This window comes from Oryx dammah, unplaced genomic scaffold, assembly GCF_014754425.2.
Source record: "Oryx dammah isolate SB20612 unplaced genomic scaffold, SCBI_Odam_1.1 HiC_scaffold_27, whole genome shotgun sequence".
Taxonomy (NCBI): Eukaryota; Metazoa; Chordata; class Mammalia; order Artiodactyla; family Bovidae; genus Oryx; species Oryx dammah.
In genome coordinates, this window is record NW_024070211.1 from 51,313,301 (window position 1) to 51,340,129 (window position 26,829).

At 38.1% G+C, this 26,829-nt stretch overlaps 1 protein-coding gene across 1 annotated transcript in view; it reads left to right on the top strand.

The window, feature by feature from the left end:
* Positions 1–26,829, top strand: part of DNAH7 (dynein axonemal heavy chain 7) — a 261,928-nt gene that overhangs the window by 161,266 nt on the left and 73,833 nt on the right. Inside the window, exons 43-47 of the mRNA XM_040228896.1 lie at positions 5,785–6,115; positions 8,575–8,921; positions 11,322–11,502; positions 13,631–13,816; positions 22,923–23,086. Of these exons, the coding sequence (XP_040084830.1) occupies positions 5,785–6,115; positions 8,575–8,921; positions 11,322–11,502; positions 13,631–13,816; positions 22,923–23,086 (1,209 nt within the window). The remainder of the gene's footprint in view (positions 1–5,784; positions 6,116–8,574; positions 8,922–11,321; positions 11,503–13,630; positions 13,817–22,922; positions 23,087–26,829) is intronic.

Consider the following 26,829-nt stretch of genomic DNA (forward strand, 5'->3'; position numbering starts at 1 on the left):
CTTTTAATTTCATGGCTGCAGTCACCATCTGCAGTGATTTTAGAGCCCCCAAAAATAAAGTCTGACACTGTTTCCACTGTTTCCTCATCTATTTCCTATGAAGTGATGGGACTGGATGCCATGATCTTCATTTTCTGAATGCTGAGCTTTAAGCCAACGTTTTTGCTCTCCTCTTTCACTTTCATCAAGAGGCTTTTTAGTTCCTCTTCACTTTCTGCCATAAAGATGGTGTCATCTGCATATCTGAGGTTATTGATATTTCTCCCAGCGATCTTGATTCCAGCTTGTGTTTCTTCCAGTCCAATGTTTCTCATGATGTACTCTGCATATAAGTTAAATAAGCAGGGTGACAATATACAGCCTTGACGTACTCCTTTTCCTATTTGGATCCAGTCTGTTGTTCCATGTCCAGTTCTAACTGTTGCTTCCTAGCCTGCATACAGATTTCTCAAGAGGCAGGTTAGGTGGTCTGGTATTCCCATCTCTTTCAGAATTTTCCACAGTTTATTGTGATCCATGCAGTCAAAGGCTTTGGCATAGTCAATAAAGCAGAAATAGATGTTTTTCTGGAACTCTCTTGCTTTTTCCATGATCCAGCGGATGTTGGCAATTTGATCTCTGGTTCCTCTGCCTTTTCTAAAACCAGCTTGAACATCAGGGAGTTCACGGTTCACTTACTGCTGAAGCCTGACTTGGAGAATTTTGAGCATTACTTTACTAGCGTGTGAGATGAGTGCAATTGCGCAGTAGTTTGAGCATTCTTTGGCATTGCCTTTCTTTGGGATTGGAATGAAAACTGACCTTTTCCAGTAATTTTTCTTCAATAAGTAATTAGATAAATAAACCTTCTCTTTAAGTATTGAACAGCTGGAACCTAGAAACAGTCACTCAATATACATAGCTAGCTTTCCTTCTTTAAGTAAACTCTTATTTGAGAACATCAATACGAACATCAGTAAACTTATATACTATAGAATGTGTCAATGTGAGCTGTTTTGATGTTGTTGACGTTAACACACATGCAGAAAAGTTGATTCAATAGTTTCTTTGATTCTAAAAATTAATACTCAGTCTTCTTGGGTCAGGAAGATCCCCTGGAGCAGGAAATGGCAACCCATTCTGGTATTCTTGCCTAGAAAATTCCATGGACAGAGGAGCCTGGTGGGCTACAGTCCGTGGGGTCACAGAGTCAGGCATGACTGAGCACATACACACTTTCCACACAGGCACACATATGTATTATAAGATGTAAAAATAAAAACACACATATATAAATGTAAAAATAAATTACCTGTGAAGTTAGATGTTTAGAAATTTTACTAACCACCTTTAAGGAGGTCTTTCACTAGTGAAATTTATTTAAGCAATTTATATATTACATTTATAAATTTTAACATTATTATTACCCTGATTTAACAAACTAAACTTTCCCAGGTACTTAATTTATATAAAATCTGGTAAGTTAATCTTACACATACGGTAAGCTTGAAGTTTTTTTAAGTGTTTGACTATTATCTATAGACTTGATGGGATTTTTTTTTTAACTTAAAAATACAAATTAATTCGTTGCTCAATTATGCAACTTATCAGGGCTTCCCTGGTGGCTGAAACAGTAAAATATCTCCCTGCAGTGCAGGAGACTCACCAGGAAAGTCTCCTGGAGAAAGGAGTGGCTATCCACTCGAGTATTCTTGCCTGGAGAATTCCATAGAGAGAGGAGCCTGGAGGGCTACAGTCCATGGGGTTGCGAAGAGTAGAACACGACTGAGCAACACACACATATATATTGAGGTACAAGTTCAGTTCAGTCGCTCAGTCTTGTCCGACTCTTTGCAACCCCATGAACTGCAGCACGCCAGGCCTCCCTGTCCATCACCAACTCCCGGAGCTCACCTAAACCCATGTCCATCGAGTCGGTGATGCCATCCAACCATCTTATCCTCTGTTGTCCCCATCTCCTCCTGCCCTCAATCTTTTCCAGCATCAGGGTCTTTTCAGATGAGTCAGCTCTTCGCATCAGGTGGCCAAAGTATTGGAATTTCAGCTTCAACATCAGTCCTTCAATGAACACGCAGGACTGATGTCCTTTAAATATTAAATATACTAGAAACACCGAATGTGCACAGAGTCCTTGACATTGCATTAATGGTAGAACTTCCTAAATTTTCCTATGGCTATCTCATTATCTCAGGGATTTTGAAGTACTTTTTCTTATATATTATCTAAGATGCTATCTAGACTGGTGGGAAACTTCTCAGCAATATTTACAGTGACTTTGGTAATGCCTTCTACAGCAGAGGTGTCACAGCTTCCTGATCATGGTCCACACCCTGTGTTGAATCATACTACCAGTAGCATTCTTTCCATCTACTAGTGAAATCTGCAAGTCCCACCCAAGGCTACTACATAACTTGACTGAATTTTATTATTTCTTTGACTATCAAGATATTATCTTTCCATTTAGAGCTTAGGATTTTAACCTAATGGAATCTTGCTTTTCTCCCTCAGTATTTTCCTATCCAGGAGGATGTAAAACCTCTTGGAGAGTCTGATTAATTGGGAGGTATCACTTATATCTCTCTTTGATTATATGCTCACAGTATTTCAGGCCATCCTAACTGGAAGAAAGATTGTAAAAATGAGATACAAACTGAGAGAAAAGTTGAAAATAATACTTTTCTAGGCATTTTTATATATTCTTGATGACATTGCAAATTTCCTCTTATTAAAAATGTTCTCCTTTGCCTCTACTAGAGTCCCCACCATATAGTTCAGTTCAGTTCAGTCACTCAGTCATGTCCAACTCTTTGCAACCCCATGGACTGCAGAGTGCCAGGCCTCCCTGTCCATCACCAAGTCCCAGAGTTTATTCAAACTCATGTCCATTGATTCAGTGATGCCATCCAACCATCTCATCCTGTCATCCCCTTCTCCTGCCTTCAATCTTTCCCAGCATCAGGGTCTTTTCAAATGAGTCAGATCTTTGCATCAGGTGGCAAAAGTATTAGAGTTTCACCTTCAGTCCCTCCAAAGAATATTCAGGACTGACTTCCTTTAGGATGGACTGGTTGGATCTCCTTGCTGTCCAAGGACTCTCAAGAGTCTTCTCCAACATCACAGTTAAAAAGCATCAATTCTTCAGTGCTCAGCTTTCTTTATAGTCCAACTCTCACATCCATACATGACTACTGGAAAAACCATAGCTTTGACTAGACAGACCTTCATTGGCAAAGTAATGTCTCTGCTTTTTAATATGCTGTCTAGGTTGGTCATAGCTTTTCTTCCAAGGAGCAAGGATCTTTTAATTTCATGGCTACAGTCACCATCTGCAGTGATTTTAGAGCCCCCAAAAGTAAAGTCTGTCATGGTTTCCATTGTTTCCCCATCTATTTGCCATGAAGTGATGGGACCAGATGCCATGATCTTAGTTTTCTGAATGTTGAGTTTTAAACCAACTTTTTCACTCTCCTGTTTCACTTTCATCAAGAGGCTGTTTAGGTCTTATTTGCTTTCTGTCATAAGGGTGGTGTCATCTGCATATCTGAGGTTATTGATAGTTCTGCCAGCAATCTTGATTCCAGCTTGTGCTTCATCCAGCCCAGCATTTCTCATGATGTACTCTGCATAGAAGTTAAATAAGCAGGGTGACAATATACAGCCTTGACGTACTCCTTTTCCTATTTGGAACCAGTTTGTTGTTCCATGTCCAGTTCTAACTGTTGCTTCCTGACCTGCATACAGATTTCCCAGGAGGCAGGTCAGATGGTCTGGTATTCCCATCTATTTAAGAATTTTCCACAGTTCTTTGTGATCCACACAGTCAAAGGGGTGGCATAATCAATAAAGCATAAGTAGATGTTTTTCTGGAACTCACTTGCTTTTTCAATCATCCAGCGGATGTTGGCAATTTGATCTCTAGTTTCTCTGACTTTTCTAAATCCAGCTTGAACATCTGGAAGTTCACGATTCACATATTGTTGAAGCCTGGCTTGAAGAATTTTGAGCATTACTTTACTAACGTGTGAGATGAGTGCAATTTTGCGGTAGTTTGAGCATTCTTTGGCATTGCCTTTCTTTGAGATTGGAGTGAAAACTGACCTTTTCCAACTACAGTAACCCTGTAGTTACTCTTCCCTTAATAGCTGAAGTCTTCAGATATCTTTATAGCCAGGTAGTATTGTAACCTAGAAGCAAGCACTCAGATTCCCTGCTGAGAAACCAGTGTTGTAGCCAACAAGGGGTCCCGTGGGTTGAGCCACCACATTGTAACTGTTTCATGGTGGCCGGGGGCCAGATCTTTCCTGTGCTTGCTCCACAAGGGTTCCACTGAAACCAAACTCACAGATTATATGGTATTCTCTCTCAAGTCTCTCAGTTCACATTGCTGTAACATATTTTGCTCAGAGGAATCAACTTATCACAGAATTATAACATGTCCTGACTTGCAATTTTTTTTTCAATGACAGCCTTTTCAGTTTTCTGGCTCAAACCAGTTAAGCACTCAGTTGAAGAGTGTGCTTCCATCTTTAGACAATTATCAGGTTGGTTAGTTACCAATGTCAACCTACTTTTTGAAGGGAATTTCTAAAATGCATCACTTTTTACTTTGAGACATTATGGCATCTCAGATATTTTAAATGAAATAAATTATAAAGAAGCATTTTCTCTGCTCATGATGTGTAATTATCTCTGGAACATATATGAATGCAAATCAAAAATTTAAAGTATATTAAAAGATTACATTATTTTGAGATCAATTATTATTACTTTATAAGAATTTTGTACCAAAAAAAAAAGGGTTGAGCTTTATTCTCTGGCCACTTGTATTTTAAATGAAAAATTCCTATTTCAAGATACTTAACACATATTAAAATTATGTGCCACATTTGGCAATGTTCAAACAATATATTTTGGGTACTGAAGTCTATTTAAAATAATTGATTATAAAAAGATCTTAAGGAAAATGTTGTTGGAATAAACTTCCCAAGATGACTAATTACAGAGGCACATCATTCATCTTGATGGAGGAGGTTCCTTGCCTTATACTTAGTATATTTTTCTTTTGAATTTGTTATATGCTTAGATACTGTGACGGAGAAGGCAATGGCACCCCACTCCAGTACTCTTGCCTGGAAAATCCCATGGACGGAGGAGCCTGGAAGGCTGCAGTCCATGGGGTCGCTAGGTGTCGGACACGACTGAGAGACTTCACTTTCATTTTTCACTTTCATGCATTGGAGAAGGAAATAGCAACCCACTCCAGTGTTCTTGCCTGGAGAATCCCAGGGACGGGGGAGCCTGGTGGGCTGCAGTCTATGGGGTCGCACAGAGTCGGACACGACTGAAGTGACTTACTTAGCAGCAGCAGTAGATACTGTGATAGATACTGGCAGTACAAAAAACCCCAAGACATACTGTCTGCTTTTAATTGCACATAATCTAAAATTCTAGAGTTCATATTTTTTACCAACTGTTAATATATGCAAAAATCTTTCAAACCCCTTTTTAAAAGTTGAAGTATGCTTGATTTACAATGTTGTGTCAATTTCAGGGGTTAAGCAAAGGGATTAAGTTATATATATGTGTGTGTATGTGTGATTTTTCAGATTCTTTTCCATTATAGTTTATTACAAGATATTACTTATAGTTTCCTGTGCTATACAGTAGGTCCACTTCTTTAGTTATGCCTTGAAAAAATCTGAAAAGCTAAAGATTACTTATATTTTCCTTGAAGAAGAAGCCTAGAGCCTGACAGCTAACCTTGTTTTACCTCTTTGCTTTCAGTGAAGTCATGAAAATGAAAAAGAGGTATGAAGTGGGTTTGGATAAACTGGATTCTGCTGCATCTCAAGTAGCCACAATGCAATTCGAGTTAGAGGCTCTACATCCTCAGTTAAAAGTTGCTAGCAAAGAGGTTGATGAAATGATGCTGATCATTGAGAGGGAATCTGTAGAAGTTTCCAAAACTGAAAAAATCGTGAAAGCTGATGAAACAATAGCAAACGAACAAGCTATGGCTGCCAAAGCCATCAAAGATGAATGTGATGCTGACCTGGCAGGAGCTTTGCCCATATTAGAGTCAGCACTGACAGCCCTTGACACCCTCACTGCACAGGTAAGAGCACAGCCTTCGGCTTGCTGGGAGACCTGTTAGCATAACTTAAGAAGTCCTTACCATTGTGTGCTGCAGTTTGGTCTTGTCTTTCCAAAGTCTCCACATTGAATGTCATTGAAATCATTTTCAAATTGGCCAAAAGATTCTCTAATTGACCTGGAAAAAAGAAATGGACATGCAAGACTAAGACAGTTTTGAAAAGAAAGTTTCCAAATGTTCTAAACAACCATACAACAATCATTATTTCAGGAACTTTGCAGAGCAACTTTAATTGACAGGGGCATAAATATACACTTTTATTCTATGTACACTTTTTCATATTTAGAAACTTGTAGCTGGATACGCCTTACAGTATATATGGTAAGGTGTTGTATCAGTGTTTGTCAGTGGGTTTTTTGTGTGTGTGATACATATGACAAGTTATTTATGATTTTTAATAATTTATAATAGTATAAAAATTTATAATGTTTATAAAATGTTTTATTTTATAATAACTTAGCTTTGATAGTATTAAAAATTAAGACATGAAAGGGAACATTTCAGTTAAGAAAGATTAAAATGAATTTTGAAAAATAATGTTGGCATCTCAGATAAACTTTTGGGTAAATTAGTACAGAATGGGACTTCCCTTGTGGCTCAGCTGGTAAAGAATCCACGTGCAATGCAGGAGACCTGGGTTTAATCCCTGGGTTGGGAAGATTCCCTGGAGAAGGGAAAGCCTACCTCTCCAGTATTCTGGCCTGGAGAATTCCATGGACTTTATAGGCCATGGGGTGGCAGAGTTGGACACGACTGAATGACTTTCACACGCACACACAGGAGAGGATGTGTTAGATCTTTTCTTCACAACTTCCTCCAAAATAGGTTTCAGATAGAAATTTAAATATAAATTGTTATATTATATTATAAAATAGTATAAAATATAGGTCAAATGTTAATTGTGGAATATAAGCTAGAAGTGAAGATTTCTTTGGTATAAGAGAAATCAGAGAAGAAAACACTAAGCAATATTGTTTGTAATATATATGCTCTGGATACTGTCTTGTATTTTTCATAAATAAGAGAATTTTTGTACCTAAAAATGTAATGGTACATTTTTGTACCTAAAAAAGTAATGAATTTTAGTACCTAAAAATCAACACATTTTATTTCATATAAACACCATGGATAGAAGTTTAGAAACACTAAGGGAAAAAATCTTTCAACTGCATGGCAAACAAAATATTAATATATTCTGTGTGTAAACCTCTTACAAATCACTAAGAGAAAAAAGTAGCTCTAACATTATATAGTAAATGATATAAAGAAGTACTAATTCAAAAGGAGGAAATGCAAATAGTTAATAAGGGTATGAAAATATATCATACCTCACTTGTATTTAAAGTCTATACAGTTTATGGAATTCTCCAGGCCAGGATACTGGAATGGGTAGCCATTCTCTTCTTCAGGGGATCTTCCCAACCCAAGGATTGAACCCAGGTCTCCCACATTGCAGGTGGTTTCTTTATCAGTTGAACTACCAGGGAAGCTAAAGAGTATTGGAGTAGTTAGTATGTCCCTTCTCCATTGGATCTTCCCAACCCAGGAATTGAACCAGGGTCTCCTGAATTACAGGTGGGTTCTTTACCAACTGAGCTACCAGGGAAGCCCCCAAAGAAATACAAATCAAAATAAAATTTCTTTTGCCTGGTAGAATGCTTACCCGTGTTGTTAAGGGTATATGTAATAAAACAGGCACCCTTATATATTATCTGCAGGTCAGTTTGTCAATATTTGTCAAAAGCTTTAAAAAAAAAAGACAGTAAGACTTTAATTATAATAGTAAAGAAGAAAAAGGCATGGAGTGTTAGAATTAAGGTTCATATCTATACATCAGAAAGCTATGCAGCATTAAAAGTGATGTAAATGTTTACTAGTCCGAGTATGTTTATTATATTTATTAAAATAGAACAGTTTAAAAGAGCATGTGTATTAGATATACTATGATTCCATTGGTTAAAATAGGGCAAATACGCTGGTTTATAGCATATACATATGAAAAAGATATAGAGAAATGTAAAGTAAGATGTTTATAGGAGTTAAATATATATGATTGGTTTTACAGGAGACATATGTACAGTTTCTCTATATTTTTCTGTTTGCATCTATAACTTTTATAGTTTTTAAGAAGCAGCAAAGCTCTTACTTGGGGACAATCAATAAAAAGCTCTTTCATGTGTTCTTGAAGTGGATTTCATGTCATAAGTGATCTCAGGGTATTTTCCCATTAGTCTTTTTTATTTTTAACTTTGCCTTTGAGATAAACTTCTCAACACTTCATGATACAATTCTATCACTGTCACCAGTTTCTGACACTGTCACTATCAGTGAATAGCGAGTTTCTATCTCATGGTTTAGTTTGAAAATAGGAACCAAACACAAGTCATATGTAAACAATTCTTGCATGTTGTTATTTCAAGGACATTACAGTGGTAAAATCCATGAAGAGTCCTCCCGCTGGTGTCAAGCTTGTTATGGAAGCTATATGCATCTTGAAAGGCATCAAAGCTGACAAAATCCCTGACCCAACAGGTACAGGGAAAAAGATTGAGGATTTCTGGGGTCCTGCCAAAAGACTTCTTGGTGACATTCGATTTCTGCAGTCACTTCATGAATATGACAAGGACAATATTCCTCCAGCTTACATGAACATCATAAGAAAAAATTATATTCCAAATCCAGATTTTGTTCCAGAAAAGATAAGAAATGCTTCCACAGCAGCCGAAGGTCTGTGCAAATGGGTCATAGCAATGGATTCATATGATAAGTAAGTAGTGACAAAAAAGAAAACAGACTTTTTTTTTCAGGGTTCTTCAGGTAATATAAAACCTATGAACTACATAGGTGAGAGGCTCCTCAGAAAGTCAGGTCTAATGCCTGCTCTGACATGTTTACTGGAGGCAAGACTATACCAACTACATAGTATAACACAATGATATTTAAACTTTTTGGACTCAGGAACATTTTGTTGTTTTTGTTCAGTGGCTAAGTCATGTCCGACTCTTTGTGACTCCATGGACTGAGGAGCACCAGGCTTCCCTGTCTTTCATTATCTCCCAGGGCTTGCTCAAACTCATGTCTGTTGATTCGGTGGTGATGACATCTAACCATCTCAACCTTTTATGCTCTAAAAAATTACTATAGACCCCCAACCTTCTTATCAATATATTAGAAATTAAAACAGAATTTTTTTAAAAATTATTTACTGATTCATTTCTAAAAAGCAACAAATACTTTACATAAATACTTCTTTTTTAAAGTACACATTTTCAAAAAATTTTGGAAGAAAAGTGGTGGCATTTTATACTTTTGCAAATCTCTTTACTATGTTCTTTAAGAGAAGACAGCTGGATTCTCAGATCTGCTTCTTCATTCAATCTGTGGTGGGCTGTTGTTGTGACTAAAGTATATGAAGAAAATACAGCCTCACACAGATGTTTAGTTGGCAGGGAGAGCCTCATTGGAGTCCCTGAAGGGAAGGGGACATGTCTTGGACCACATTTTGAAAACAACACCTAACATACAGTCTTTGATGAAACAAACAGCCTTTATGGATGATTATATGAGAAACATTTATATCATATACAAAACAGTAAAAATTGTTGGTTATTCCTTTGAAAAGCAGCTATTACAGGATATCTTTAAATCTCACATACAATTCTATTTGTATATGAGATGTGTGCATCTATATTACATGCTATATATGTTTTAGACAATGATGTATTCTGTTAATGATAAATTTTAATTTAACGTTTTATCATTTATTTGGGTTTCCCTGACGGCTGAGTTGTAAAGAATCTGCCTGCAATGCAGGAGATGCAGAAGACACAGGTTAGATCCTTGGGTTGGGAAGATCCCCTGGAAGAGGAAATGGCAATTCATTCCAGTATTCCTGCCTGAAAAATCCCATGGACAGAGGAGCCTGGTGGGCTATAGTCCAAAGGGTCGCAGTGAGTCAGACACAGATGAGCAACTGAGCACACATGCATTTATTTAGAATGGTAACACCACTGATTCCATTTTCTAGAAGAGAATTTAAATCTGTAATTTTCCCCACATAGTCCCTTTTATTACTGACGTACATATTAATAAGATATCTGGTTTTAGTTAAGGATATATTCTGAAATTTGAAAAAAAGTAAAATATAAAGACAGGAGCGTCATTGTTATATGTCTATAATAAGCCTAGAAGAAAAAAAACAAAAGAGTTGGGAAACTGAAGAAGTGGGTGGATACAATATCATTTTAACTATTTTGAGATGAAAATAAAATAATATTAATCCACAAAATAATAAAAATTAAAATGGAAGAATAAAATGACATAAATAAAATACTCTTCCTTTCTTCATTGTTATTAAGCCTTAATGAGTTAGACTAGTTTCCATAAACACTGTGATATTTTATGTGTATGTGCTTATTCTCCTTTCCCCAACTCACCAAAATTGACGCTGGCAACAATTTAATATTTATCTATGGTTTTTTAAAAAAATCACTTGTTTAGGGGCTTTCCTGGTGACTCAAACAGTAAAGAATCTGCCTGCAATGCAGGAGACCCGAGTTCGATCTCTGGGTCGGGAAGATACCCTGCCTGGAGAATTCCATGGGACAGAAGAGCATGGCGGGCTATAGTCCATGGGGTCGCAAAGAGTCAGACGTGACTGAGCGACTAACACACATATGCAGTCACTTATTTGAACATATTAGATATATTTGATATCTATTTCGAGAATCATATTTTATTGCTGGTATTAACTTTGTTAAATATATAGAAATCAGTGTAGGTTTTATGTGAAGATGTGTTTTGAGTTATAATAAGGATTTTAGAAAAGTAACTCATGTATTCTACTATTGTATGAAAATTGTGTAAATCCTAATTATGTTGAATTGGTTCACAGTGCTTTTCAGGTCTACTATATCCTTCTACCTTTCTGTATGTTCTACTACTTTGGGGAGTTTGATATTGAAACTCCACCTAAACATCTTAATTTACTTAAAATAATTGTAATATATAGTAGAGCTATACATAATCTTGTTCTGTATTTTCCAAGTCTCCTGTAAATGTGATATCATTCTTTCATAATTTAAAAAAATTAAAAAGTAAATTCAGTGATGAAAAGTACATTAGAATATTAAACATGTATTTAATTTTCCAATTTTACTTGTGGCAGAGTGGCAAAAATCGTAGCTCCCAAAAAGATAAAACTGGCTGCAGCTGAAGGGGAGCTTAAAATTGCTATGGATGGTCTCAAAAAGAAGCAGGCAGCACTTCGGGAAGTTCAGGACAAGCTGGCCAGGCTTCAGGACACACTCGAACTAAATAAACAAAAGAAAGCTGACTTAGAAAACCAGGTATAGTATAATACAGACAGACATAGACAAATTTTCAGTTACTCTAAATAAGAATAATGTTCACGCAGCCTCAAAAACAGCAATACTGTTTTCTTCCTGGAAAACTTGTCAGGAGTTGGCAAACAGTGGACCACAGGATAAACCCACCTTTCTATGGCCCACAAACTAATAATGACTTCAACATTTTTAAATGATTACATATTAAATGATCATACAAGTTTCTATATAATATCCTCAGTTTTGCCTCTTGGTCCGTGAAGCCTGTATTTATCTTCTGGCTCTTTATCCCACAATTGCCAACCATCTCTACTATAGATTACTAGAATATTGAGCTAAATTATTTAAACTTATTTTTATTAAGACTAAAATCATTACTCCAACTTAGTGATACCTTTTGTAAAAAGTAATTGCTAGGATCTGATTATGTTCCCCAGAAAAGTCCAAGTATTTTGATATACAGTCAATATTTATTGAGTGCTTATCATGTGCAAGGCACTGTTGTTCTGAGAGCAATGTATATTATGTCACTGATTCTCACAAAAGCTTTCTGAGGGAGGTAATCTTTTTGGATTATTTTCTAGAAACTAAAGCACAGAAAAATTAAGCAACTTGCTCATGGTCAACCCAGTTTCTAAGTTTAGATCCAAGTCCAGGCAATCTGACTCTAATACTTTTTTCTTTCCCATCCTACTAGGCTGCTTCTTTCTGTACAATATGTGCACAAATTCTATATTTGTACAATCTGTGATATTGTGCTAATCTTAAAAATGTGTCCTATTATTTGGCATGGTCTTCAAGTGATCAATTTTTGTTTAAATAATATAACTAATAGTTAGATATGTGGTTGCTCACTGTAAACATTTTTCAACTGTGCTGTATGTTTGAAATTATTTGTTTTTCATAATAAAACATTAGAAAATTATGGTAATATAAAATGAATGTGTGTACTAAAAGCTTGCTTTTGGAAGAGAAATTTTGGTTAAAATTTTTTAATGGTAGTTTCTGATGACAACTTTATTATGGTCCAAGACCTGATTTAACATTTTAGTTGAGAGAAGAATGTGTGAAGAAAGAAACCAGGATGAAAAAGGTAATAAAAAGAGAGAAAATTAACAGGAAAGGTTTTTAAAGAAGTATCAAAAATCTTACTAATCACATACCTTCTGCTTTTTTAAACCCATCTTTATATAAACTCTTATGGTATTTTATATATTTAACTCTAAAGGCATTTATTGTAATTAATGTAAATATTAATAGCATAGGAAAAAGTACAAGCCAAATTCTCATTCTAAAATAATCTAAATGCCTGTGTTTTTATCAATAATTTACTTCTTTTCATGTAAATTATTTCATTTTGAACTTTAAGATAACCTTTACTTAATCTTGTCATCCTCTAAACATAATGATAAGTCACTTAAAATTAATCAATATAATTCAGATATTCCACTGGAACATTGCTATTGCATGGTTTAAAATGGCTTTTGCCCAAGTTTTCCAGATTTGTAATTATACTTCCTCTTTTTTGAAAATAACATTACTTAATTATGTATAATCAAACTTGGTTGACAGTCTTATGCACAAAGTAGGCTCTCAGCTATTGACTGATGTCCTAATTTAAGGTTAATTGCAAGTGTCTGAGTAGGCTGACACAATTTAGCAGCTTGGAAATTGTGCTTTGTAAGTAAGCATAAATTATTAAAACCTTTAAACATTTAACCTTTAAAATTATCATTAAATCAACCGTAAGTTAAATGAGGGGGAAACGTTCATAGAATATATAAAATAAAATGCACTTTGATTATTAAAATGGAGGGTAAAACTTTCAGTCTCTCATAACCGTAGCTCATTTCCTTAAATAGAGCAGTTGTTTGTGTTATATGATAAATACCTGTTATGAGTTTCACAAATTAGATTAAAATACTCTCTTTACTATGAAAAAAGTCTAAAAGATCATGGACTCTCCTCTTCATAGTGAACTACTGCACATTTTTCTTCCACAGAGAGATAAAAAAGGAAAACTCCAGGTGTAACTTTGTAATTAAAAATTTATCCCTGAGGTTAAAATCTGGAAGAATTTTTAACTTACTCTACTCGTAGGTGTTGATAAAAGTTTATTTCTATTTTTGAGGTTGACCTGTGCAGCAAAAAGCTAGAACGAGCTGAACAATTGATCGGAGGCCTTGGGGGTGAGAAAACACGATGGAGCCAGACAGCTTTGGAGCTGGGGCAGCTGTACATCAACCTGACGGGGGACATCCTCGTTTCTTCAGGAGTCGTGGCTTACCTTGGAGCCTTCACATCTAACTATCGACAGGTAGGGAATACTTGTCCACCTCTGGGGTCTCCTCTTGATCCTCCTGGTATACCCAACATTAATCTTGGATTTTGTTGTTATTGTTGTTTGGATTTCTTGCTAAGTATGAGGGAGAAAAATGTTTGCAAGTGATTTTTAGTTGTGTTTTTTAATTATTCAGCAAGTTAGCTTGGTGACAAAAAAAATGCTATATTAAATACTCTTCTAATTGTTTTAGAATTGTTTTTGAAACAAAAAGATCTACTTTAGGACATCATGTGAAATGGTTCAGTTCAGTTCAGTCGCTCAGTCGTGTCCGACTCTTTGCGACCCCATGAATCGCAACACACCAGGCCCCCCTGTCCAACACCAACTCCCGGAGTTCATTCAGACTCACGTCCATCGAATCAGTGATGCCATCCAGCCATCTCATCCTCTGTCGTCGCCTTCTCCTCCTGCCCCCCACCCCTCCCAGCATCAGAGTCTTTTCCAATGAGTCAGCTCTTCGCATGAGGTGGCCAAAGTACTGGAGTTTCAGCTTTAGCATCATTCCTTCCAAAGAAATCCCAGGGCTGATCTCCTTCAGAATGGACTGGTTGGATCTCCTTGCAGTCCAAGGGACTCTCAAGAGTCTTCTCCAACACCACACTTCAAAAGCATCAATTCTTCGGCGCTCAGCCTTCTTCCCAGTCCAACTCTCACATCCATACATGACCACAGGAAAAATCATAGGCTTGACTAGACGGACCTTTGTTGGCAAAGCAATATCTCTGCTTTTCAATATGCTATCTAGGTTGGTCATAACTTTTCTTCCAAGGAGTAAACGTCTTTTAATTTCATGGCTGCAGTCACCATCTGCAGTGATTTTGGAGCCCAAGAAAATAAAGTCTGACACTGTTTCCACTGTTTCCCCATCGATTTGCCATGAAGTGATGGGACCAGATGCCATGATCTTCGTTTTCTGAATGTTGAGCTTTAAGCCAACTTTTTCGCTCTCCTCTTTCACTTTCATCTAGAGGCTCTTTAGTTCCTCTTCACTTTCTGCCATAAGGGTGGTGTCATCTGCATATCTGAGGTTATTGAGATTTCTCCTGGCAATCTTGATTCCAGCTTTTAAAATTTTAGTTCTTATAAACAAATATAAAGGTATCAGGATTTTTTTGATGTTTTTAGTCAACTACTTTCAATGAGTTTCAATAATAAATCATTTTCAAATGACCTCAGAAGCTAAAGCTTCCTAAACCTTCAGTTTTAGTTTAGGAAAAGATGAGCCTACCTAAAAACAATTGATCAGGGGCATCTTTCCTAAGAAAATAAATACCAAGTTCCCTGCTTCAAATTCCCACCCCTCTGATGAATTCTGCCTCAGTCTTATCCATGACCCCACTCCTAACCCTACTTCTTCTCCCAGCCTTTTTCTTCCACTTTTCAGTTTCTTTCTCAATGAGACCCAGCATATTCTTCAGCTCTCTTTAGGAATACAACCCAGGACATGGCCCTGCCAAAGCAAAAGAAGACAATGAGAATAAAGAGAAATTTGAAGCATTTGGCAATAGCTTCTGGTGTCAAAGGAGAAGAGAAAGAGTAAATGAAAACCCACTTCTAAAGTGGGGCTTTGTCACTTTACAAAGCATTTGTTTTGTTCATGGTCTCAGTTGAGATTCACTTGATTTCAAGGTTTCTCTTAAGTAGGGTTGATTCTTGGAGGCCACTATTTTGGTTTGTTTGTTTGCTTTTAACCAAACTGTTTAAATTCCTCATATTGATCATGCTTCTGTCTTCAGGCTTCTGGGTTCTCAAAGCCCTTGTCCTGGCACATGAGTTTCATATTCTTCTTAGCTTTCTGTCTTCATTTGATTCTGAACAACTATCTATGATTATAACCTCTACATGAAAGTGAAAGAGGAGAGTGAAGAAGTTTGCTTAAAACTCAACATTCAGAAAACTAAGATCATGGCATCCATTCCCATCACTTTATGGTAAATAGATGGGGAAACAATGGAAACAGTGACAGACTTTATTTTGGGGGGCCCCAAAATCAGTGCAGATGGTGGCTGCAGCCACAAAATTAAAAGACGCTTGCTCCTTGGAAGAAAAGCTATGACTAACCTAGAAAGCATATTAAAAAGCAGAGGCATTAATTTACCAACAAAGGTTTGTCTAGTCAAAGCTATGGTTTTTCCAGTAGTCATGTATGGATGTGAGAGTTGGACCATAAAGAAAGCTGAGCACTGAAGAACTGATGCTGTCAAACTGTGGTGTTGGAGAAGACTCTCGAGAGTCCCTTGGACTGCAAGGAGATCCAACCAATCCATCCTAAAAGAGATCAGTCCTGGGTGTTCAATGGAGGGACCGATGCTGAAGCTGAAACTTCAATACTTTGGCCACCTGATGAGAAGAACCAATTCATTGGAAAAGACCCTGATGCTGGGAAACATTGAAGACCGGAGGAGAAGGGGACAACAGAGGATGAGATGGTTGGATGGCATCATCGATGCGATGGACATGAGTTTGAGTAGGCTCTGGGAGTTGGTGATGGACAGGGAGGCCTGGTGTGCTGCAGTCAATGGGGTCACAAAGAGTTGGATATGACTGAGCAACAGAAATGGTATGGACCTAACAGAAGCAGAAGATATTAAGAAGAGGTGGCAAGAATACACAGAAGAACTGTACAAAAAAGATCTTCATGACCCAGATAATCATGATGATGTGATCACTAATCTAGAGCCCGACATCTTGGAAAGTGAAGTCAAGTGGGCCTTAGAAAGCATCACTACGAACAAAGCTAGTGGAGGTGATGGAATTCCAGTTGAGCTGTTTCAAATCCTGAAAGATGATGCTGTGAAAGTGCTGCACTCAATATGCCAACAAATTTGGAAAACTCAGCAGTGGCCACAGGACTGGAAAAGGTCAGTTTTCATTCCAATTCCAAAGAAAGGCAATGCCAAAGAATGCTCCAACTACTGCACAATTGCACTCATCTCACATGCTAGTAAAGTAATGCTCAAAATTCTCCAAGCCAGGCTTCAGCAATACATGAACCATGAACTCCCTGATGTTCAAGCTGGTTTTAGAAAAGGCAGAGGAACCAGAGATCAAATTGCCAACATCTTCTGGATCATGGAAAAAGCAAGAGAGTTCCAGAAAAACATCTATTTCTGCTCTATTGACTATGCCAAAGCCTTTGACTGCATGGATCACAAGAAACTGTGGAAAATTCTGAAAGAGATGGGAATACCAGACCACCTAACCTGCCTCTTGAGAAATCTGTATGCAGGCTAGGAAGCAACAGTTAGAACTGGACATGGAACAACAGACTGGTTCCAAATAGGAAAAGGAGTATGTCAAGGCTGTATATTGTCACCCTGCTTATTTAACTTCTATGCAGAGTATATCATGAGAAACGCTGGGCTGGAAGAAACACAACCTGGAATCAAGATCGCTGGGAGAAATATCAATAACCTCAGATATGCAGATGACACCACCCATATGGCAGAAAGTGAAAAAGAACTAAAAAGCCTCTTGATGAAAGTGAAAGAGGAAAGCGAAAAGTTGGCTTAAAGCTCAACATTCAGAAAATGAAGATCATGGCATCCAGTCCCATCACTTCATGGGAAATAGATTGGGAAACAGTAGAAACAGTGTCAGACTTTATTTTGGGGGGCTCCAAAATCACTGCGGATGGTGATTGCAGCCATGAAATTAGAAGATGCTTACTCCTTGGAAGAAAAGTTATGACCAACCTAGATAGCATATTCAAAAGCAGAGACATTACTTTGCCGACTAAGGTCCGTCTAGTCAAGGTTATGGTTTTTCCTGTGGTCATGTATGGATGGGAGAGTTGGACTGTGACGAAGGCTGAGTGCCAAAGAATTGATGCTTTTGAACTGTGGTGTTGGAGAAGACTTTTGAGAGTCCCTTGGACTGCAAGGAGATCCAACCAGTCCATTCTGAAGGAGATCAACCCTGGGATTTCTTTGGAAGGAATGATGCTAAAGCTGAAACTCCAGTACTTTGGCTACCTCATGCGAAGAGTTGACTCATTGGAAAAGACTCTGATGCTGGGAGGGACTGGGGGCAGGAGGAAAAGGGACGACAGAGGATGAGATGGCTGGATGGCATCACGGACTCGATGGATGTGAGTTTGAGTGAACTCCGGGAGATGGTGATGAACAGGGAGGCCTGGCGTCCTGCGATTCATGGGGTCGCAAAGAGTTGGACGTGACTGAGTGACTGAACTGAACTGATAGCACTGACATCTTGTAGTTCAGATAATTAACATTTAATATTGACACTATTACCTAGTCTTAGACTTGTTTGCTTAACAGTTTCAGACCCTTAGGCTTATAAAGATTAAGAAAATTGCTCATAACCACACAGCTGGCTAATGACAGAGCAGAAATGAGACTTGTCATTACCTGAATCCTCATTGAGCCCTCTTTCTACTCTTCTACATCAACTTGGACTTTGGAAAAAGTAGCTGCAGAGCCTCCTACACTTCCCTGTTAGTCCCCACCATACCCTGGGTGTCTGCACTGGCTCCAGTGCCATGCTGAAAGTCAGAATCCTGGGGTACCCCTCCAAATCCAGCCCTCTCCAATGATTCCTTCCAAAACACAGCATCTTGTGCTCACTCCCTAGTCACCTGGTTCCACTAGAAAGAGGGCTACCAGTTAGACCACGCACACAAATGCTTCCAAAAAGCATTGAGACCAGAAGTGAGACCTTTAAATTTCCTGACAAGCAAAGCAACACTTGAGCTAGACACAAGATCTAAACTCATAGCTCCTTCCATGAACTCACATCCACTGTCCCCACCTCTGATTCGAGTAGACACATCATCCCATCCCATCTAAGAAGACTTGAAGGCAATTTCATCTCTTCTTGTTTTACTGTAGCAACCTAGGCTTTTACTTATCTAGTCTCTAATGTCACTGTTTGTTCCTTTGAATTTATTCTCCACATCCTACTCTGTAATCATTTATCTCTTTCTCCTGGGTCAGGGCAGCTGGCAATTTATGTCCCATCAAAAGTTTCCCATTTGATTCTAAACACAAGGGTAATAGTAGCAACTTCACTTCTCTACCCAGATCCTCACCTGGCTTCCTGTGCTTTCACATCAAACAACCAGTGCCTGTGGCTTATTTTGGCTGACTTCCCTTGGGTTCTTAGAACCCACTTTTCCCAGTGCTTGGAGAGCTAAAATTGCCTGGGAATTTACTTCCCTTTGAGGTGGGCCTTAATGAAAGACAGATGTGAGAGCCTGAAGGTCTGTCTCCCTTCCTTCTGGTTGACACAAATCCAAGGAATAGCTTACACCCACTATAGGATCAAGCTGAAATTACCTGTGCAGAACTTTGGCCAATCCACCACCTTTTATTGGGTTCTTCCCTGTCCTTATACTGTCTTTCTTAATATCTCTTCCTTAATAAATCACTTTACATAAATCTTCATGTCAGAGTCTGCTACTAGGAAACTCAAGTTAGGCAAAAGGCTTTAAAACAATCTTTTTTTTTTTTTTTTTACTCTAACATCAAAGGTTCTGGATGCCAAGAGCCCATAGTAAGTAGCTACAGCCCCTCTGTCCAGTCTTGAGCCCGAGTAGTTGTCAATTATTCATCCACCCTTTTAGATTTTCTAGTACTCCTCATGATAAAATGTAGAAAATTCCAATTCTCCTGACATAACCGGAGGCACATGTTTGATTGTAATGCCCATGCCAGTCTCAAAGACAAAATTCTACATTGCTGTAAGGACATACAGGCCCTGGAGTTGAATTAATTTAAATTTTAAAGAGATCTTTTCCCTACCGATAATCAAAGTCAGAACTGCTCTGGTGGTGGTACATACTTTCACCAAATTGTTGTACAGTCGCTCAGTCACATCTGACTCTTTGTGACCCATGGACTGCAGCACACCAGCTTCCCTGTCCTTCACCATCTCCTGGAGCTTGCTCAAACTCATGTCCATTGAGTCGGTGATGCCATTCAACCATCTTATCCTCTGTTGTCCCCTTTTCCTCTTGCCTTCAATCTTTCCCAGCATCAGGGGCTTTTCTAAGGAGTTGGCTCTTCATATTAGGTGGCCAAAATATTGGAACTTCAGCTTCAGCATCAGTCCTTCCAATGAATATTCAGGATTGATTTCCTTTAGGATTGACTGGTTTGATCTCCTTGCTGTACAAGAGACTCTCAAGAGTCTTCCCCAACACCACGGTTCAAAAGCATCAATTCTTTGGTGTTCAGCCTTCTTTATGGTCCGACTCTCTCATCCACACATGACTATTGGAAAAGCCATAGCTTTGACTATACGGACCTTTGTCAGGAAAGTAATGCCTGCTTTTTAATACGCTGTCTAGGTTTGTGATAGCTTTTCTTCCAAACAAGATGTCACCCTGAATGGTCAGTTTTCCATTTCCACCGTCTATTTTGCCACTTGATTATTAGCCAGGGTTCTTGGCTTGTATTTTTAGGTGCTTGTTCAGAGGCCCTCATGCTAATTTAACTTATTCTCTGTTGCTAAATTCTTACAGATGTTGAATTGAGCCACTTAAATTTCTAACCAGAGTTCATCTGTGATGACACACTATACCTGTCAACTAGAGAGAGCATTCCACAGCTGCTATTGCTTTCATTTTCCCTAGTCTTTCCTGTATCATTGGCTATGAAGCCTACACCAGCATCAAGCTATATCTTGGAAAACCTCCAAACCTCCCCCCAAATCTTCAGACCAACAATAAAAATCAAAACATGCCCATAGGAACTGTATGCTAGGGAGCAAACTGGAAACGCTACCCGCCCTTCCACTCTAACGGCCATCTGTTCCTAATACCAACAACCAAATCAAGCCAAGAAAAGGTAGAGGAACCAGATCAAATTGCCAACATCCATTGGATCATCAAAAAAGCAAGAGAGTTCCAGAAAAACATCTATTTCTGCTTTATTGCCTATACCAAAGCCTGTGACTGTATGGATCACAATCAACTGTGGAAAATTCTGAAAGAGATGGGAATACCAGACCACCTGACCTGCCTCTTGAGAAACCTGTATGCAGGTCAGGAAGCAATAGTTAGAACTGGACATGGAACAACAGACTGGTTCTAAGTAGGAATAGGAGTACATCAAGGCTGTATATTGTCACCCTGCTTATTTAACTTCTATGAAGAGTACATCATGAGAAACTCTGGGCTGGAAGAAGCACAAGCTGGAATCAAGATTGCCTGGAGAAATCTCAATAACCTCAGATATGCAGATGACACCACCCTTATGGCAGAAAGTGAAGAGAAACTAAAAAGCTTCTTGATGAAAGTGAAAGAGGAGAGTGAAGAAGTTGGCTTAAAGTTCAACATTCAGAAAACAAAGATCATGGCATCTGGTCCCATCACTTCATTGGAAATAAAAAACTCAGATGATACTTATCAAGTATTCATGAGTGTGCTGTCTTAACTCAGTGTTGCATCATGATTAACAACTCTGAATTCCCTTTTATGAGCAGTTTGCTAAGCCTTCACCTCAACCCTTTGCCTTATCAGGCTATGATAACCTGGGTTACAGTAGGCACATACCCAACTTCCAGAGGGCTTCCCTTGTGGCTCAGCTGGTAAAGAATCCACCTGCAATGTGGGAGACCTGGGTTTGAGTCCTGGGTTGGGAAGATCCTCTGGAGAAGGGAAAGGCTACCCCCTCTAGTATTCTGGCCTGGAGAATTCCATGGACTGTCTCATCCATGGATTCACAAATAGTTGGACACGACTGAGTGACTTTCACTTTCACAATTTCCAGAGACCCCCCAGATACCTAGTCCCTTCCTCCAAGTGCCTGTGGAACTACTCAAGAGACCAGTCCTCAGAAAGCCCTGGAAACCTAGCCAACTCCACCCCACTCTGCTTGACATTTGTAAACTGCCCCCTACAGTTCAAGCTCACTATTACCCTGTGTAGCCTCCTGTTGGGGGGGTTTCTCTTATTTGGAGCTTTGAGTAATGGAGTTCTGCCTCTCATCTAATGAGTGACTTTATGTTGTGTCCCACCACCCAAGAAAGCTTTAATCATACCTAAGATCATATAATTATGACACAAAAGCCTGACAGGAAACACTTTAATCAAAATAAAAGTATCTATAAATAGACAGTGTGAAATTCTGTGCCATGGATGGGCTGCAGTGAGAACAACACAGTATCATTTCGTCAATATTCCTGCCAACGGTGCATAATCTGAATTGACTCTTGAGAGAACATCATACAGATGCAGTTGTGGGCCATTCTAGGGAATAACCGGGTAATCAAGGTCATGAAAGGCATCAGTTGTCCCCAAACCATCATAGCCTTTTCACGCGCCAAAGGAATATTGGTCCAGTCTACTCAGCAGGAACCTGAGGGAGATGGTAGTACCCACCATGTCCTCTCGGCTAGGCACACACTTGGCACACACAGCATCCTCGTTTGCCCATGGACTGGTATCAATACCACATATATATGCCCCTTCCTAACCTATTTTTTCTCTAGTCATGTTTTTCACTGTTTCTGAACCCTTTGATCTGTAACCTCATATTGGACCTTGATTTCTGATTTTTTGAGTATGAACCTAAGCTTCATGCACCATTTTGTATTCCCGAGCATCCTAGCACACTGTGCCCCAGGTGGGGTATCCAAAACTCCAGTGTGTGCCCTGATTCTTATTTTGCCTAAGAGCCCTGCTATAGTCCCATTCCCAGAATAGGTGAGAGTCTGATACAGATGTTTTCTGTGCCCCCTACTGGTTCAAATTGGATTTACTTTCATACCACAATATTATAGTAATACTGATTTTCATAACTTAAAGAAAATATATAGAAAAACATGGTAACCTCCATCTACTTTGTCAAATGAAGCTTTAGAATCATTATTGGCAATTATTTTTCCATATACGAAGTTCTGAATTCACTAGTAAGTGATCTAAAATTTACCTTAACAGTAGATATAATTTTCATTTGAATACATAGTAGAGCTTGTGAATTATAATTTTACTTCAAAATATGATGAACACAAATCAACTTTAAGGTAGTTTCAACCATGATTTGTTGGCTTAAAGTATAATTGAGGATTTTATGAAACAGCCTCATTTTTATATCTCTCTGTGTATGTCTCAAAGAACCAAATCAAGGAGTGGACAAATTTGTGCAAAAGAAGAGATATCCCCTGCTCTGAAGATTATTCCCTTATGAATATCCTGGGAGAAGCAGTGACAATTCGAGCCTGGAATATTGCTGGATTACCTTCTGACTCATTTTCTATTGATAACGGGATTATCATAATGTAAGGAAAATTTTTTCTCACAAATGTTCTCTGTCAGTCAATAGATTTATTTATCTGTATACCTTTTTGTTAATGCAGCTAGTAAACTTTTATAGTACTGAAAAAATTGCTTAATAAATTAGTTAAATTAAATATGGATTAGCACATCCTTCTCCAATTAATGTTGGAGCAGTTTATTGGCGGCTGCTGCTGCTAAGTCCCTTCAGTCGTGTCCGACTCTGTGCGACCCCATAGACGGCAGCCCACCAGGCTGCCCTGTCCCTGGGACTCTCCAGGCAAGAACACTGGAGTGGGTTGCCATTTCCTTCTCTAATGCATGAAAGTGAAAAGTGAAAGTGAAGTCGCTCAGTTGTGTACGACTCCTAGTGACCCCATGGATTGCAGCCTACCAGGCTCCTCTGTCCATGGGATTTGGAGACAGTAGTAATTAAACTAAAAATCTCAGATGACTTTTGCTTAATTTTTAATCAATTTTTAGCAAATAGCGCAAAACCCTGCCACAAATAAGTGAAGTCCCAAATTTTTATTCTCATAGAACACAGGGTTTTGTTATTGTAAGTTAATGAAACATCCAGGGGTAAGTTTGTGGTGATGATGTCTTGGTCCCTGCTGGGTGTGGGACCACCTTAGGTGGTATGGATACATTTCTGGGTCCTGGTCTGATTGGGGCTTTTCGAAAAGTGGTGCTATTCCTAGACTCTCCTGGTTAGTAGATAAAACCCATGAAGATGAGGTTGGGAGGATACTGCAGGCTCATCCAACCTTGCCTTTCCTTGGGGTCTTGCCTTTCAGAAGCCAAGGACTTCACTCTGCCCTACTGTGAGGGCAATTATTAATGGTGTTAGTTTCAAGGTCACATTATGAAGGGTCTTCTATCACTGGGCCAGTCTTCTTGGAGGTTTTAGCATGTTAGGAATAGCACAAGTAAACCATCAGTAGGAAACATTCAGTTTTGTGTTACGTGTTTTGATTAGTTGTCAGTTTACTACTGAAAAAATACTTGATATGACATTATTAAAGTAAAAATGGTTGAGGCATGTAAATTTTTAAAATAGAATTAGCCACTATGGGTAAAAACCAGTTATTATTAAGTTTTTATGGGTAATATTTATGAAAATTATTCTACAAATTAAAATTATAGTGAACAAATTTCTTAACTGTTCAGCAAATGATGCTGACATATGGATTTTTATAGCATTTATTTACTGGACTATTGTAAAAGGACTAAACTTTCTTAGGAAATACTCCTCAGCCACAAAAAAGATGAAATCTTGCCACTTGTAACGACATGGATGGACCTTGAGGGTATTATGCTAAGTGAAATAAGTCCGATGGAAAAAGATAAATACTGTATGTTTTCACTCCTATGTGAAATATTAAATAAGTAAGTAGATAAATAATAAACAAAACAAGCACACACATGGATACAGAGAGCAAAGTGGTTACCAGAGAGGAAGGAGTGTGAGGGGAAGGTGAGATAGGTAAAGGGAATCAAAGGTTTGGTAATGAATGGAAACTAATCCTTTGGTGGTGAGCATGCTGCAGAAGTCAAAATGTAATATTGTACAAGTAACAATGATAATAAAATTTTATTTTAAAAATTTCTGTAGAAAAATAAAGAAGTCTACCTTTTACCTTGTCCAGCTAGACCGATTATCTTCAGCCTAAATAATAGTCCAACTGTTGTTCTTGTTGTTGCTGCTGCTGTTTTCCTCTCAGAAAAAACCTTTGCTCTTCCCAAACAGTTGTGAAAATAATGGATCATGTCCCATATAGTAGTAGTTATGCATTTATTATTTTGGTTTGCAATTTATATACCTTTGTTCTACCTAGTAGGACACCTAAACCTATTCCTATAACTGTTATGTAGTCAGTGGAGAATAATATACTTGTTAGTTTCTAGCAAATAAATACCCTTTCTTTTAGGTCCAGTCATATTTCAATAATACTGGAACTGTTGATGAATATTTCCGCTTTTAAGATTCCAAATCTTTCAGTGATTATTTTTCAAGATAAACTCCCACTTCAGGAAGTAGAAGAAGTTTTAATGAGCCATAACCCCTACGTGTTTGCTATGTTTGTAAAAGTGTTGTATTATTAGCAAGAAGTAATGGTAGAAACCTTACTAAGAAGGAAATAGTGACATTTTTCATTCTTGTTTTTTTTTTTTTGTCAATGATTTTGGTAATCTTTTACTGAGAGGTTTCAGGAAATAGGTTAAGATGATCATTTTGAGGGCCTCCCAGGTGACTCAATGGTAAAGAATCCATCTACCAGTGTAGGAAATACAGGGTTTTTATCCCTGACTGGGAAGATTTCCTATAGTAGGAAATGACAATAGGCTCCAGTATTCTTGCCTGGAAAACTTGGATAGAAGAGCCTGGCAGGCAGGCTACAGCCCAAAAAGGGTCACAAAGATTCGGACACAACTGAGGGAGTGAGCACGCATGCTTGATCAATTTTAAGTATCAGATAAGTCTTCCTTGTCAGTGTCTTCTTCCTTCCCCAGAGATACTTACTTGATAATAATATCTAATACAGAGCACTTACTAAAGACCTGATTTTGTGTTAGGTACTTTTCACATACTATCCCAGCTGAGGGAGGAGTCGATAATTTAGGAAACTGGAAGAATATATAAAATTTGGACAAGTTAGAACATACTTAACTTTTAGAGCTGCTGACACTTGAAGGTCCTTGGCTAATCAGAATTTCAAGGACTAGTGATAACATTGAATATAACTGGATAATATCTGAATGTTTCACAGGGAAAGTATTGGGATTATTTAGTAGCTTGGTGAGTAGGTCAGACCTATATCTAATATAACTCTGCTTCTAAAAAATGTCTTTAAGTTTTCATTTCTACAGGAGTCAGATAAATTAGGTTTATTTCAGCAGCAATAATTACTGAGAAGAACACCCACCTTTATTTGTCTGTTTTGATCTAATTTTGTGTATGCATGCGTATGTGTGTAAAGAGGAAAATAGCAAAATCCTTTGAAATGCACCACTGCTATGTATCTAAATTCCTTCCTTCCATGCAGACTTCATATATCACCATGTTGTTCAGTCATAAGTCGTGTCTGACTGTTTGTGACCCCGTGGACTGCAGCACGCCAGGCTTCCCTGTCCTTCACTATCTCTGAGAGTTTTCTCAAACTCATGTCCATTGAGCTGATGATGTCATCCAACCATGGTGTGGTTGATATCATGAAATTATATGTAACAGATTATTATTTTTCTGTTTTTCATCTTATTTTTTGTTGCCCTCTTCCCTATTTCTTGTTATTTTAAAATATTTGAATGATCCACCATTTTTAGTATCCCATTTTAATTTATCAATTTTTAACTATAATACTTTGCATTATTTTTCAGTACAAATTTTCACAATCTGTCTAGAGATGTTTTACCAATTCGGTTAAAACATAGAAGGCTTGTAACTGTACAAGTCCCCTCCACCCTCCCCTGATTATGCTATTGTAGTCATGTATTACAAGCATTGAAACTCTGCCCCTCCACACACACTCAGTGTTTTGCCTCAGTATTCATATACATTTGAAAGAACTTAAGAGGGGGAAATAGCCTGTTCTATTTGCCACTTTTGCTCCTCCTTTATTTCTAAAATTCACTGTAGCATCATTTCCCCTAAGGGTGAAGAACTTTAGCATTAGCATCTATTTAGAGCAGATCTGCTGGCCCATAATTTTAAGAACATCTTCATTTTGCCTTTTTTCTTAAAGGATAT